The sequence below is a fragment of the Leucoraja erinacea genome, chromosome 4 (genome assembly GCF_028641065.1).
Source record: "Leucoraja erinacea ecotype New England chromosome 4, Leri_hhj_1, whole genome shotgun sequence".
Classification (NCBI taxonomy): domain Eukaryota; kingdom Metazoa; phylum Chordata; class Chondrichthyes; order Rajiformes; family Rajidae; genus Leucoraja; species Leucoraja erinaceus.
The window spans coordinates 5,015,748-5,031,794 of record NC_073380.1 but is presented as its reverse complement, the minus strand read 5'-3'; the positions used below and the strand labels follow the sequence as shown (position 1 = coordinate 5,031,794).

The following is a 16,047-nucleotide window of genomic DNA, read 5'->3' as shown; positions in this document are numbered from 1 at the left end:
CTCCCACCCCAACCCCCCTTTACTCCAGCCCACAATCTCATTACCAATCAGCTTATGTACAACAGACTCAAAAGGCTGGAGCAACTCAGCGGGACAGGCATCATCTCTGGAGAGAAGGAATAGGGTTTCGGGTGCAGCCCCTTGTCTGAAGAAGGGTCTCGACCCGAAACATGGTCCATTCCTTCCCTCCAGAGATGCTGCCTGTCCCGCTGAGTTACTCCAGCTTTTAGTGTCTATCTTCAGTTTAAACCAGCATCTGCAGTTCCTTCTTACACAGCTTATGTACAATGTCTGCCAAATGCAATGCACCACTTCAACTGCAATCCCTAACCCTGACCCAAAGCTCACACTCCTGCATGTTCAAAGCTGCAGCAGTGCATGAGATTGCCATACCCGATAAGATTCCTTCAACTTAAACACACTTCGTGTTGCTTCACCATAACTGAGTTTAAGACCTGGAGTTGCATACCGTACAATATTATGGAAGGGCCTTCCATGCAAACATTCCAGGAATTTAAGATGGGGCTTCACGTCAATCTTCGGAAGAACACATTTAGGGTATGTCTGTCTGATTCTGGCCTTTCCATTGATTCCACTTTTAAGATTTAAAGAAAAAGGCTATTGGAGAGGAATAGATGGGGTGAATGCAGAGTCTTTTATGCAGAGGGGGAGAATCAAGAACCAGAGGAGAGGGGGAGGGGTTTAAGGTGAGGGGAAAAAGATTTAATAGGAACTCGAGGTGCAACTTTTTTACACAAAGGGTGGTGTGAGTGTATGGAACGAGCATCTGGAGGAGGTCGTTGAGAGGTGCTATCTCAAAGTTTAAAAACCGTTTGGACAGGTGCATGGATAGGACGGTTATGAGGAATATAGGCCAAACGCAGGCAGGGGGGACAAGTGTAGCTGGGGCATGTTGGTCGGCGTGGGCAAATTAGGCCAAAGGGCCTTTTTCCAAGCAGTATAACTGACTCTATGCGTACTTTGCAGTGACGATTGTTACTGTTGTTACACACGATTGTATGGAAAAGCAGATTGTTGCCACTAGAGGATAGTAATGAGTTATCGAAGCACCAATAGTTCCGTTGCTTTAGGAATCCCTATGACAGATACAGAATGTACAGAACCAGTGCATAGCTTTTTACCATGACATGGGCAGCTTTGATAATATGTGATAGAAGCTCCTGAACTTCATGAGAGATCCATGGGAGGATGAGAGGGAATTGGATGTACTGGCCTGTCATGCTGTAGCAAGTAAGAATTTCATTGTTCTGAGGACAGTACATGTGACAAATAAACATTCTTGATTCGCATGGTGCTATCATGTATAGTTTCAACCTCCTGAAAGTGTCATCTGTACCGAGGTACAGTGAAAAGCTTTTTGTTGCGTGCTAACCAGTTAGCAGAAACACAATACATAATTACAAGTACTGTATTGAAGAAGGGTCTCGACCCGAAACGTCTCCTATTCCTTTGCTCCATAGATGCTGCCTCACCGGCTGTGTTTCTCCAGCATTTTTGTCCACCCTAGATTTTTGTCAGCATCTGCAGTTCTTTCTTAAGCATGATTACAATCGATCCATTTGCAGTGTGTAGATGCTCTGATGCTTTTTCATTCCTGTCTATTCTAGTTGTACATCACTTCCTGGTCTCAGACTGAGTTTGCTGTGCAGTAGCTTCTGTGCTGAGACATTTCAGTTGGCGTTTAAGTGGCAGATTGGTGAATGTGAAGTAAGCTGAGAATGGACAGGTGAACAGGTCACCTTCATACATCTGATGCAGATCATCTTCATATATCTGCTTCAACATCTATATCGGCTCCATAGATGTTTGTCCATAAATACCGACCTTGCCTGTGTGCACACTTCCTACACCAACACACAAAGAAAATCCTCACCATTATTTCTCAAATTCCCATTTATGATACTGGCTTCCAGCATCTTTTACAACTCCTAGCATCCATCAAGCCAACTGAGACAAAAGCACACTGGATAGCCACCAAGTGGTCACAGGAGTGGAAGGCAACCTCATCTCCATTACACAGCTACATCTCTTCACCAGATAAATCTGTCCAGGGTTTGACCTCGCCAGAGGAGCATGGATGAAGCTCAACAGACTTGGTACTGGAGTTGGGTGTTTCAATGCCAGTGTGTGGAGATGGGGGCTCCCTCCGCCAGAGCCCAGCCTGTGAATGTGGAGCAGAACAACAGACAGCCAACCATGTCATCTCTGGGTGCCCGCTCTACCACCCACCAAATGGAGCTGTGTCAGGGCCTGGCAGACATTGACGCCAACAGAGACAATAACCTGGCTTGAGATCTAACTATTCCTTTGGTTTATGTTTCATTCGCAAGAAGAAGCATCTTTTACTGGCAGAAGATTCTTGAGAATGCCATATGAAATATTCCTCTTGATCTTTAGTTTAGTTTAGAGATACAGTGCAGAAACAGGCACTTTGGCCCACCGAGCCTGCTGCGACCATCGTTCACCCCGTGCACTAACGCTATCCTAATTATAATAATAATAATACATTTTATTTATGGGAGCCTTTCAAGACTCAAGGACACCTTACAGAATTTAGTAAACAGAATACAAAACATGTAAGCGGAATGAAAACAAAACAAAAAAATAAATAGTAAAGACATCAACAATACACAATTCAAAGACACAATTCAAAGAGAGAGCAGCGGGCAGCTAATCGCGCCAGCGTTCACTCTCCCTTCTGGCAGCCATCTTGGAAACGGAACAATAAGGATGTTTAACATAAACATCCCCCCACAATGGTTACCATTATGGGGGAAGGCACAATGTCCAGTCCCCATCCCCAGTCCACCCATAGTCGGGCCAATTGAGGCCTCCACAGTTGCCTCTACGGAGGCCCGATGTTCCAGGCCGTTCTCGCCGGGAGATGGTGCTCCGGCGTCGGGAGAATCCTCTCAGCGGCTAGGGACACCTGGAACGGCCGCTTCCTTACCGGAGACCGCGGCTTCCGAAGCCGACAAGGCCGCGACGGTTGGAGCTCCACCACTGGCGATCTCATCGAGAGATCCCAGGCTCCCGATGTTGAAGTCAGCGCCGCCGCCCTCTCCGCAGACCCGCAGCTCCGCGATGTTTTTATCGGCGGTCTTCAGCTCACCGGAACTCCAGCGCGGCGACCCAGGCAAGGCATCTCCCGCTCCGCTCCGCGATAGTGCTCCAGCGCTGTGCCGCCGCTGAAGCCGAGGTGCTGGGCGGTCCCCTCGGGAAAACGCCGCTCCAGGCCCGCTGGTAGGCCGCGAGGACGGGTCAACTGTGCAGCCCGGAGAAAAGCTGCCTCTCCATCCAGGTAGGGACTTAGAAAGTAGTTTCTCCCCCTTTCCCCCCTCCCCCCACATAAAAAAGTCTAGACCTCCTAAAAACAAACACTGAAACTCACTAAAAATTAAAGAAGTAGTAAGTAGTGAAAAAGACGGGCAGCGGCTAGCTAAGCAGCCGTGCCCCAAGATGGCGCCCCCTTCGATGACCTACACACACTAGGAACAATTTACAATTCACCGAAGCCAATTAACTGACAAAACTGCACATCTTTGTGGAGAGTGGGAGGAAACCGGAGCACCTGGGGAAAACCCACGTGGTCACGGGAGGAACGTACAAACGCTGTACAGACCGCACCCATAGTCAAGATTGAATCTGGGTCTCTGGCGCTGTGAGGCAGCAGCTCTACCGTTATGCCACTGTTTCGCCCACTCTTCTGGTAGTGATTTTAAAACCATTGCCTCTGGGTATTGTCCCATATGAAGGGGCAATTGCCCTCTCCACCAACACTATTTTAACCTGTCAAGTTCTACAGATTGTAATAATTAATCTTGCGGCTCTCCTATTTGAGCTTGGAATGATTCCTTCAAGTTTTAGTAACTGAACAGATTAAATGGCAGCTAGAGATAAATTCTGGAGAAACTCAGCGGGTGAGGCAGCATCTATGGAGCGAAGGAAAAAGGCGACGTTTTGGGTCTAGACCCAAGGGTTTCTCCAGAATTTTTGTCTACCTTGAATTTTCCAGCATCTGCAGTTCCTTCTTAAAGATTAAGAAGTATTAGAACATTCTCAGTCTTTAGCATGAATGTCTTCAATTTAATATTTTAGTGTTTTGATGTTAGAAGCATTTTAAACTGGAGTGAGTCATTGTTAACAGGAAAACTCAGTTACAAAACTGAAAACTTGTTGAAATCAGGAATAACATTTTAAGCTGGAGTTATTAAATAGGAAAACACAGCTACAAAACTGAACATGGGTTGAAATCAGGAATAGAAATCAGGGGAAGAGAAACCTGGGTATAAGTAGTCCACAGACCTCCAAAAATACATCAGAGCATAAATGAGGACAATAGACAATAGAAAATAGGTGCAGGAGTAGGCCATTTGGCCCTTCGAGCCATTCAATCTGATCATCCCCAATCAGTGCCCCGTTCCTGCCTTCTCCCCATATCCCCTGACTCCGCTATCTTTAAGAGCCCTATCTAGCTCTCTCTTGAAAGCATCCAGAGAACCTGCCTCCACCGCCCTCTGAGGTAAAGAATTCCGCAGACTCTGTGAGAAAAAGTGCTTCCTTGTCTCCGTTCTAAATGGCTTACTCCTTATTCTTAAACTGTGGCCCCCCGTTCTAGACATAACAAGGTCCAGAAGGTCCAGCAGGAAATAACAAGGTACTGTCAGAATAGAACTGGAATTCTCATGGGAGATTTTCATTGACATCTATTGATCAGATGAACCAAACTGGCAAGGCTATTGGACAAGAAGGTTTAGGGGATGTGTCAGGGATTGCCTTTTGGAGCATTACATTGTGGAGTCTATCTCGAATGAGCTATTAGACAAATGTGCTTGAATTCTTTGAATATGTAACAGAGAGAATTGACAAACGGAAACATGTAGATGCATTTACATTTACTTTCCAGATTGGAAAGTGGTAACTAGTGGAATAGTTGATGTTCATAAGTGATAGGAGCAGAATATTCTGAAGAAGGGTCTCGACCCAAAACGTCACCTATTCCTTCGCTCCATAGATGCTGCCTCACCCGCTGAGTTTCTCCAGCATTTTTGTCTACCTGCCATTAAATGTATTATATTGATCTCATGCTTTCAGGTGAGAATTCGGCAACATCTTGCATTGGAATTGGGGTTTTGCATGACTATATCATGGCCTTGCTTGTTTTGCTTGGCCAACATGACATCCAAAGATTAGTGATGATGTTCGGTGAATTGGACTGCATAATTTTGTTCCGAGCATTTATATCTGTGTCCTTCCTTGCTAGTTCACCGACTGAGAAGAAGCTTAACATCAGTGGCTTGCCGATTATGAAAAGTCGTTACTTACTGATAAAGAAAAGCCCTGTGCACGGGAAATCCCCCACCGTTTTAAAAAGGACACCCGGCAAAGGGCTTGTGCAAATCAGCAAACACAGGCTGCGGAGGCTGCCGACATCGGGACCACACGGCGGCACAAAGCAAGGTAGGGAGCTGGTTTCCAATGGAAGAGTTGTCTGGGATATGTCTCCGTGTTTGTAGTCGAGTTGCAAAAAAAAAAAAAAAAAAAACATTTTGTCAATTTTGGCATGAGTCAATAATGTCCCAAACAGAACAATGAAAATCTTACTTGCAGCAGCACAGCTGAATATTACACATAGTACACTCCAAACACTATCATAAATGAAAAATGTTCAGTGTGTATCTGTGCGCATGTGCATACATGCAAATAGCCAATTCATAGAGGCTGTCGTGTTTCATAGCCGGAGGCCAATTCACTGGATGTATTCAATAGACAATAGGTGCAGGAGTAGGCCATTCGGTCCTTTGAGCCAGCACTGATATTCAATGTGATCAGGGCTGTTCATTCCCAATCAGTACCATGTTGCTGCCTTCTCCCCATATCTTTAAGAGCCCTATATAGCTCTATCTTGAAAGTTGTAGGAAAGAAGCTGTACCTGGACATTATAATTTTCAGGCTCTATATTTTCAGGTTGTGTACAGATTATTCTTTCAAAAGGTTTGAATCAAGACGGCTTGATGTTATAACACAACTCCAGGTGCTTGAGCAGCATAGCTGTGTAGTAGATTTGGCTTCAGCAGCTGTTGAAGAGAAGGGATCTCGGGTGGGGATGCTGCTCCAGAAAGCTATCTTGTAATTCTAGTCATTGATAACAGTAATTGGATTCACGGGAGGTGGTCTTGGAGGGGAGGATGCTCCTCAAACTGCGGAGCATCCTGGACAATACAGCCCACCCCCTCCATGACACACTGGTCAACCGGAGGAGCACCTTCAGCAACAGACTGGTTCCACCAAGATGCAGCAAAGAACGCCACAGGAGATCCTTCTTCCCTGTGGCTATCAAACTGTACAACTCCTCCCCCTTCTGTCGTGGGGTCGAGTGACTTTCCCCCCCTCCCCCCCGCCCCCCCTCACAATCTTTGCACATCCCCAATCCTGGACTTTCTTCTCGTCATTTTAGTTTTGTGTATCTTGTGTTCATGACTGTTGGCAGACCAATTCCCCTCCTGGGGTAAATAAAGTTCTATCGCACCATATAATCATTGCTGAAGATGCATTTGCGTGAACATAACGTGTGGGTAACATAAGAAGCAATGGAGGAATGAAGCACATAGTCTGTCATATTTGCTTTCTATCACTGGGTGGACACAATGATACCAGTATTGTTGGATAATCACACTCAGTCTACGACATGCCCAGCCAAACCCTGGGGACCATTGGCCCACAGTTACATCATCATCCAACATGTCACCAGTTATAAACTAGTCACATCCCTGCACAGATGGATTTGCATGGATAATCATTCTTGTCAACAATGGACATGTGTTGCATTAGTTCAGTATCTCATTTAAATAGTTGAAATTCATTTTGGGTATCTGTGGCAGCTCAACTCGTACAAGCCACTCATTTAATGATTCAATGTTTAACACACTGGCTCTGTTAGGATTTGTAACTGTCGTTGATGAGGAGTATTGAAACGTCCATTTGTGGGGCCGTGTGTGTGGATGGATTTTGGGAGTGTTGGCATTAATTGTGACATTTTCAGCATCGAGGCTTCTGTTTTCTAAAATTCTGTGTGATAGTGGAAGTGTCACATTTATTGCTCTTATTGAAAGATGAGCTGTCACTTTTGACGGTGTTGGTGAGAAACTTTGAGGTTGTCAATGTGCTTGATATAATTCTACTGGTACGGTAGAAGATTGTGAACACAAAGCCATTGCAATTGATCAGGGGCAGATACCTCCCTGTGCTGAGGTATCCCTGAGAGAAGAATCGTACACACTAACCACGTGAATTTGTAGAAAATGTTCACTAAACTCGTTAATATAACATGAATGACAATATTGGACCATTTAGTAATGAAAAAACTTGTATTTTCTGGGCTCTCAAGTGGCATGTAACAGTACACATAAACCACAGAACAGGCCCTTCGGCAGTTTCAGTGCCAAGCACGATGCCAAGACCAACCTTTATCTACCTGCACCTACCCCCTCCCTCCATTGCCTGCATGTCCATGTGCTTGTCCAAATCTTAAATGCCGTATGGTACTATTCGTATGCTCATTCTAGGCACCCACTGCCCTCTCTGTGTATAATAATAATTTTTACCTTCACACCTTGTCTCCATTAAACTTTGCCCCTCTACTATTTGATATTTACACTCTGGGAGGGGGAAAGGTTCTGATTGTCTACCCTATCTATCTTTCTATGCTTCTCCTCGTAATTCCAGATAAAACAATCCAGGTCTGTCCAACCTCTCCCTGTAGCTAAGATCCCCCTAATCCAGGCATCATTCTAGTAAACCTCTGCACCCTCTCCAAAGCCTCAACTGCATAGACATTGTGTTTGTTTTTATGATTGTGGAGTGGAATCAGGCTTGTGCTCCTAATATATTTTGAGTCCAATTGCGATCATTAATGAGATGGTTTATCACAGTGATGAATATCACAATAGTGGAACCATCAAGCGAATTTGAAGATGGACACAAAATGCTGGAGTAACTCAGCGGGACAGGCAACATGTCTGGATAGAAGGAATGGGTGACGTCCCTTCTTTAGTCTCCCACTGTCTCTCACACTGTAGTGATTTTGGGTCGCGACCCTTCTTCGCACATTGCACCCAATGCTGAAATATTTGTAAAATTATTTTTTTAAACTACTAGTATTTCAGCTTTGGGAACAATATGCACTTTTAATTCCCCTGATTGCCCCACTATTTGAATATTCTTGTGCTTCTGTTGCACCCCTGTTCTTCTGTGCTCTGTTGATTAAATACAAGTTAACAAAGCACAAACCAAGGATTTAACTAGCATTTTGCCTGTCTATTGCAGCTCAGTAGCACATTTGGTATAATACTGATTATCTGAGCCACCTGGGGAAACGTTTAGTAGAAGGTTGTTTGAAAGCCTAGGGTGAGGGTGGGGAGTAAATTGGTTGCATATTGCCTTGGAGAGATTCTTTTAATGTATCTTTGATTTCATTATCTAATTAATAATACCGCTATCGGGAGGGGAGAGTGTGATTATTTTGATATATGAGTACTTTGTTGTAAAAGTTGAGAATTGGGAGAATTGTAGTGACGCCACTAAATAACAATAAGCAACAAGCACTGGCTTTCAGATTGCTTCTGTTCTGCAGTTCTCCCAGCTAATTGATTGCCCAATTTTCTCTTTATATGAAACGAGACAGATATCAAGTAATTTGTAGCAATAACGTGCTTGCACTTGGCCTGCGCTATCTTTGTGTTCATTTCCGATTGCAGATGAACCAGTGATATATAATTATCCTTGCAAATTGGATTGCTTTAAATAAAGAGAAGTGTTTGGCCAGGACGAGCGATCCCATTTCCTTGAGTTACTGCGAGCTGTAATTGCAACATTTAATCAATCTGCTGCTTTAGAAATTCAATCACCATCTACATCAAGCCTCATTCCTTTTGATAGCTAAAAGCCAAGTAATTTCTCCTTTTTAAACAGTTGAATTAATCAGAGTAGATTTAAACATTTGCTCACATGAAGAGGTCAGGACTAGTAATATATTGTCTTCCAGATAACGGTTAATGAAAAGGAAATTAAATTACTAATAACCATCTTGGAGTGTTAAAAAGCTAAAATTGACTATTTTCAGAGTTAATTGAATGGAAGGTGCTGGTTTGTTTCTGTTGTACATTACCATCAGTTTGCTTCACAGCGCATTGACCCATAATAAGAAACATTTGCCAGTCTGTATCATAATGCCCGGTGCCTTCATCAACGGTATGTGAAACGTGTAGGCCAGTTAACCCCAACTCTGCCTGACGTCTGACCTAAGGAAGCAGATGAGCACCAGTGATCCTCTTGGACTTTGCATCATCAAACATTCACATCAAAACCTTGCATCCAGTACAATGCGGAGCATTTTTTGCTTACCCAGTGCCCAGATAAATGTAACCACAAAATAAATATGCGTAGGAAGGAACTGCAGATGCTGGTTTACACCGAAGATAGACACAAAAAGCTGGAGTAACTCAGCGGGACAGGCAGCATCTGTTACTCCTTTTCTCCAGAGATGCTGCCTGACCCGCTGAGTTACTCCAGCACTCTGTGAAACGTCACCTATCCATGTTCTTCACAGATGCTGTTCTGACCCGCTGAGTTACTCTAGCACCTATCCATGTTCTCCACAGATGCTGCCTGACCCGCTGAGTTACTCCAGCACTCTGTGAAACATCACCTATCCATGCTCTCCAGAGATGCTGCCTGACCCGCTGAGTTACTCCAGCACTCTGTGTCTGATTAATTCCTTTTTGTCCACTTGAGGCCTATATGTTTTCACCTGTGTAGCCAGGTCTGGGATATTAATATTTCTGATGAAGAATGTTTCCATAATACATTGCTAACCTCTAGTGGCTATGCGATGCAGCAGCAGGATTGTACCATGCACAGAGTTCCCCTGAATGAGTAACGGAAACCATGTTTGATTTGATGCATCTGCAATTAGGGGAGCAGAGGATCGACTACTAACCTTGGAGAAAGGACCCCTTTTTTGCTGAAACAAATATTTTCTACATCTGTCTTTTTGTATTTTGTTTTCCAGTTTTTCTCCACTCTGAGGTGTATTTGTGATCTGGAGCTCATTGTCTGAAAGTGTGATGTCTCTTGCAAAAATGGCCTTCTTTTCTACTTTAGTTTACTTTAGAGATACAGCACAAACCAAGTCTACATCGACCAGCGATCTCCGCACATTAACACTGTCCTGCACACACCAGGGACAATTTGCATTTAGAGCAAACCAATTAACCTACAAACCTCTACGTCTTTGGAATGTGAGAGGAAACCGAAGATCTCAAGAGAAAACTCATGCGGTCACGGGGAGAACGTACAAATTCCGTACCGACAGCACCCGTAGTCTGGATTGAACATGGGTCTCTAGTGCTGTAAGCAGCAATTCTACCGCTGTACAACCGGGCCACCCTGTTATACATCTCTGTTATTTTATAATTTTCTTGCCAATTTTGTTTGTAATATTTTTGATCAAGCTTTTGTTGGATTAACATACTTTCCACGTGAGGTAAAACTTGGTCAATCGTAGGTGACGTTTCGTAGAGTGTTGGAGTAACTCAGCGGGTCAGGCAGCATCTCTGGAGGTCATGGATTGGCAATGTTTCGAGTCAGGACCTGTCTTCAAAGCATTGACCTGAAACGTTACCTATCCATGACATCCAGAGATGCTGCCTGACCCGCTGAGTTACTCCAGCACTCTGTGAAACGTCACCTATCCATGTTCTCCACAGATGCTGCCTGACCCCTGACCAGCACTCTGTGAAAGTCACTATCCAGCACTCTGCCTGTGAGTTACTCCAACTCTGTGTCACCTATCCATGTTCTCCACAGATGCTGCCTGACCCGCTGAGTTACTCCAGCACTCTGTGAAACTCTGTATTCTATTTCCCAGATGCTGTGTTAGTTCTTACTCTGTGAAACGTCACCTATCCTGTTTCCACAGATGCTGCCTGAAAATGTTGTGAAAGAAATCGCCTAAGTGTCCAAATGCTGCCTGACCCGCTGAGTTACTGGCGCTGTGCTTTGTGTGTTAGTTCTTAGCTCTCCTGCACCTTTTCTAAGTGTAAACACCTTATGGCGGTGCTTGTGATTTAGTAGCACCTTTTCTGGATGCTGAGTGAGATGTCACCCCACCTTACAATTTGAAGCAATTTATTATTTTCATCCATCTGCTTATTATTGAGTGAAATTGCACAATGCCTCTCCTGTTACATGTCCCCCATTCTGTGCCTGTGATACTGCTAGACGTTGGTGCTTTATCTAAAATTTGGTGAAGGAGGGAGGGAGAACATTTTTCTGGTTATTTTTCAATGGAAATTTCAGCCATCACGGTCAATAGAGGTTTCAGAGATAGAGTTTTGATTTAGTTTAGAGTTGCAGCACCTAGACTGTGGAATAGCATCCCGCTCCTCATCAAAACTGCCCCCACCATCGACTCAAAACCTATTTCTACTCCCTAGCGTTTTTGAGCCCCTCTGAGGAGGCGCTGTAAACAGTTTATGTATGTATTGTTGGGTCTGCCTACCGTTGTATGTATCAAATTAGCACCAACACTGATGTGAAGCACTTTGGTCAACGTGAGTTGTTTTTAAATGTGCTATACAAATTAATGAATAAGAATTATTATTTTGTAGTTCAGTTCAGCATGGAAACAGGCCCTTTGGCCCACCGAGTCCACGCCGACTACCAATCACCTGTACACTATTCCACTTTTGCATCCTACACACTAGAGGCAATTTACAGAAGCCAATTAACCTACAAACCGGCAGGTCTTAGAATGTGGGGGGAAACCGGAATATCCAGAGAAAGCCCACGCTGTCACGGAGAGTGTAGACACCACACAGACGGTAGCCGTGGTCAGGATCAATTCCGGGTCTGTGGCGCTGTGAGGCAGTTCTAACACTGTGCCTCTGTGCATTTGTGGGCATTTGAGAGAATCACTCTTTTACTTGCTTGTTTCTCTTCCCCCTCCCTGGTATTCTGAGAGTGTGTGATAAATAGAGTTGGCTTATATCTATATGCTTTTTGAAGTCTTTATTTGGTCACTCTGAGTGGATTTTGTTTTTGCCTGTTGAGTAATTCAATGTGGTGGCAATCCAAGAGCTTCTAAATCATTAAGTTCTCAAGTCTCCCGTGTCAGTCTCCGTGGCCCGGTTTTAATGATGGATGTTTCGTCACCGTACACTGTGCTCAAAGATCACATAGCTGGCACGCGGCAGGCCTGGCTTCACTGACGGCTGCTGGCCGCCGTATCCGCTTTCCAGCCTCTCGCAGCACGAACGCTGGGCTCTGACGGCATTGTAACATTAGACCCGACCCCCTGCTGCTCAGCATGCCTGGTGGAAGCAGAATCAAAAGTCATAGAGTGATACAGTGTGGAAACAGGCCCTTCGGCCCAACATGCCCACACCGGCCAACATGTCCCAGCTACACTAGTTCCAACTGCCTGCGCTTGGGACCTGTCCTATCCCTCTAAACCTGTCCAACTGTTTCTTAAACGTTGGCATAGTCCCTGTCTCAACAACCCTTCATACACTCACCCCCCATTGTGTGAAAAAGTGGAGTTTAAAAGATTAAAAAAAACACAAAATATAAGGATATAGATTATGTGTAGGAGATAAGGGTTGGCCTTGGCATTATGCTAACCACAGACATTGTGGGCTGAAGGGCCTGTTCCTATGCTACTTAAATCTAGAAATGAGGAATGCAGATGGTCGTTTACAAAAAAACAAATTGCAAAGTGCTGGAGTAACTCAGCGGGTCAGGCAGCATCTCTGGAGAACATGAATAGGTGATGTTTTAGGACCTGAAATGTAACCTATCCATGTTCTCCACAGATGCTGCCTGACCCGCTGAGTTGCTCCAGCACTTTGTCTTCTTTTTAACTTAAATCTTGTTTATCAGTTAGCAACCGCATATTTGTTTACTGAAGAATAACTGCTGTCTGAGTCACTGTGAGCGCCACATCATCTCTCCATAACCTGATCTAGAACGACCAAAAATTAAGCCTTGCACAGTACGTTTTCTTTCCTCGTCATTGGTGATGTTCTACTGGATGGTGCCAATAAATGAGTTCCCCCTGGACTGATCAGTGTGTAGCCCACTGCAGCATGCTCATGCATAAATGAGACCCTCGGACTATCCTGGACTGTATGATGAGAAGTGTGTAGCTTTTTTCACACTGCTGGAACTCTCTGCCACATGAGGCCAGTTCAACTATATTTAAGAGGGAGTTAGATGTGGCCCTTGTGGCTAAGGGGATCAGGGGGTATGGAGGAGAGAAGGCAGGTACGGGATACTGAGTTGGATGATCAGCCATGATCATATTGAATGGCGGTGCAGGCTCGAAGGGCCGAATGGCCTACTCCTGCACCTATTTCTGATGTTTCTATGTTTGATCTTGCACTAAGCGTTATTCGCATTATTCCCTGGATCATGCATCTGTTCACTGTGGACGGCTTGAGTCCAATCACTTTGCACTGACTGGTTAACACGCAAGAAAGGTTTTCTCATTGTACCTCGGTACACATGACAGTAAACTCATCCAAAATTAAAATGCAATGTTGGAAATGTCTTCTGCATGAGACTAATTGGAAATTAAACTGCATTTTCACTATCATAATCATAATAATCATAATAGTAATTTATTAGCCAAGTATGTTTTGCAACATACGAGGAATTTGGTTTGCCAAACAGTCATGAAAAATAGCAACAAGATACACAACTACATACAAATTGACATAAACATCCTCCACATTCCCCACTGTGATGGAAGGCAATAAAGTCTTATCTTCTTTCCTCCTTTCCTCCCGCGGTCGGGGGAGTCGAACCATCTGCAACTGGCGATCGAACTCCCACATTGGGGCAGACTAAGCTTCCGCATCGGGTCGATCGAAACTCCTGCGGCTTGGAGTACCCGAAATCGATCCCAAACCAGGGACAGCGATCTCCACAATGCTAAAATCCGCAGCTCCTGCAGGTTGGAGCACTAAAGGCCGTCCCCTGGCAAAGGGATCGCCCGCTCCGAGATGTTAAAGTCCGCAGCCTCCCGCGGTTTTGGAGCTCTAGAACTCTCAAACAAGATGCCGCCAACTCCACGAAGTCAGTGCAGACGGAGATACGACGCGGAAATAGTCGCATCTCCATCGGGGAAAGAGATAAAAGTTCCCCCACCACCCCGCCCACATAATACACAACTAAAGATAAACTAAAATATACATTCTACAACAAACTAAAAACACAAAGAAGGGAAAGGCGAAGACAGGCTGTTGACGAGGCTGCCAGCTTGCAGCGCTCCCTGGTGGCATATTGTGCAAAACTCTGACTTTGTTTTACTCTTGAATGTCTCCTATCCTTCAATTTTTCCTCTTCCGCCTTTGCCATTTTTTCCAGGACAATTCACTATCCGACTTTCCTTGACACTAGCAAAATAGATTGATCAGACTTTTCCACTATTTCTCTGGTTGCTCTGGTTTCCTCCCACATTTTATAGATTAATATGTCCTCTGTTCAATAAAATTAACATTTGTGCCTAGGATACAAAGCTGGGATGATAGAACTAGAGTGATCGTTGGTCGGCACGGACTCGGTGGGCCGAAGGGCCTGTTTCTCAAAGCTAAAAGCTAAACGAAATTCCCCTTATTTACCAACCCTTTTTTGTGCTTTTAATTTCTGATGATGGATGTGTGTCATAAAGACATGCCCCCTTCATGTGGGTATATCCTGGCTCATTCAGTTTTTACTCTGGTTCCAATATTTGTCATTCCCCCCCCCCCCCCCCTTTTATTTAAGCGCATTTGTTATCTGATCACGCAAAGCAAAAACAAATCACTGCTATGAAAATAGGTGGAGTCTTGTGGCTTCTTTAGAGGGAGTGCAGAGAAGGTTCACCAGACTGATTCCTGGGATGTCAGGACTGCCTTATGAAGAAAGACTGGATAGACTTGGTTTGTACTCTCTAGAATTTAGGAGATTGAGAGGGGATCTTATAGAAACTTACAAAATTCTTAAGGGGTTGGACAGGCTAGATGCAGGAAGATTGTTCCCGATGTTGGGGAAGTCCAGGACAAGGGGGTCACAGCTTAAGGATAAGGGGGAAATCCTTTAAAACTGAGATGAGAAGAACTTTTTTCACACAGAGAGTGGTGAATCTCTGGAACTCTCTGCCACAGAGGGTGGTCGAGGCCAGTTCATTGGCTATATTTAAGAGGGAGTTAGATGTGGCCCTTGTGGCTAAGGGGATCAGAGGGTATGGAGATAAGGCAGGTTTGGGATACTGAGTTGGATGATCAGCCATGATCATATTGAATGGCGGTGCAGGCTCGAAGGGCCAAATGGCCTACTCCTGCACCTAATTTCTATGTTTACCCAATTGATTAAATTGGTAATTGAGAGGAGCTCAGAGCATATGTTAACTATTTTTCAGCAATTACTTTGGAGTTCTGAACAAGAAAATTAAACAAATTGTATGTGTAGGAAGAAACTGCAGATGCTGGCTTCAACCGATTAGAAGCAAAACTATTAATTCAAGACTTTTTGCTTTGGGGCCAGTATCATAACAATTTCCGGTCTTGCCAGTTACAAACTCAACACTTCCTACTCTAAAACAGGTCTTACCTGCTGCAATGTTGATGTTTTAAAACTCAAAACCAAATATCCAATGAATAGAATAATGGTTGTGAGAATCTTGCTCTATTTGGCTGATCTTACCCCAAACAATGATAGCAGTCATACACATCAATACATTTCCTCTTTCCACACCAACCATGCTACGTTGAGAAAGGTCCTGACCCGAAAGGTTACGACTATGTTCTCCAGAGTTGCTGCCTAACCCGCTGAGTTACTCCAGCGTTTCAAGTCTGTCTATGCTGCAATCAATGATGCTTAAGTGCCTTGGGTGTAATAAGGATATCATTTCAAAGTAAAAAAGCATAATTAGTTGAGAGATACAGCACAGAAACAGGCCCTTCGGCCCACCGGGTCCGTCTGACC

The 16,047-nt window shown here is 44.4% G+C and overlaps 1 protein-coding gene across 1 annotated transcript in view; it reads left to right on the top strand.

The window, feature by feature from the left end:
- The window catches only part of zc3h3 (zinc finger CCCH-type containing 3), a 169,441-nt gene that overhangs the window by 10,037 nt on the left and 143,357 nt on the right, over positions 1-16,047 (top strand). Inside the window, exon 3 of the mRNA XM_055633573.1 lies at positions 5,285-5,481. Within this exon, the coding sequence (XP_055489548.1) occupies positions 5,285-5,481 (197 nt within the window). The remainder of the gene's footprint in view (positions 1-5,284; positions 5,482-16,047) is intronic.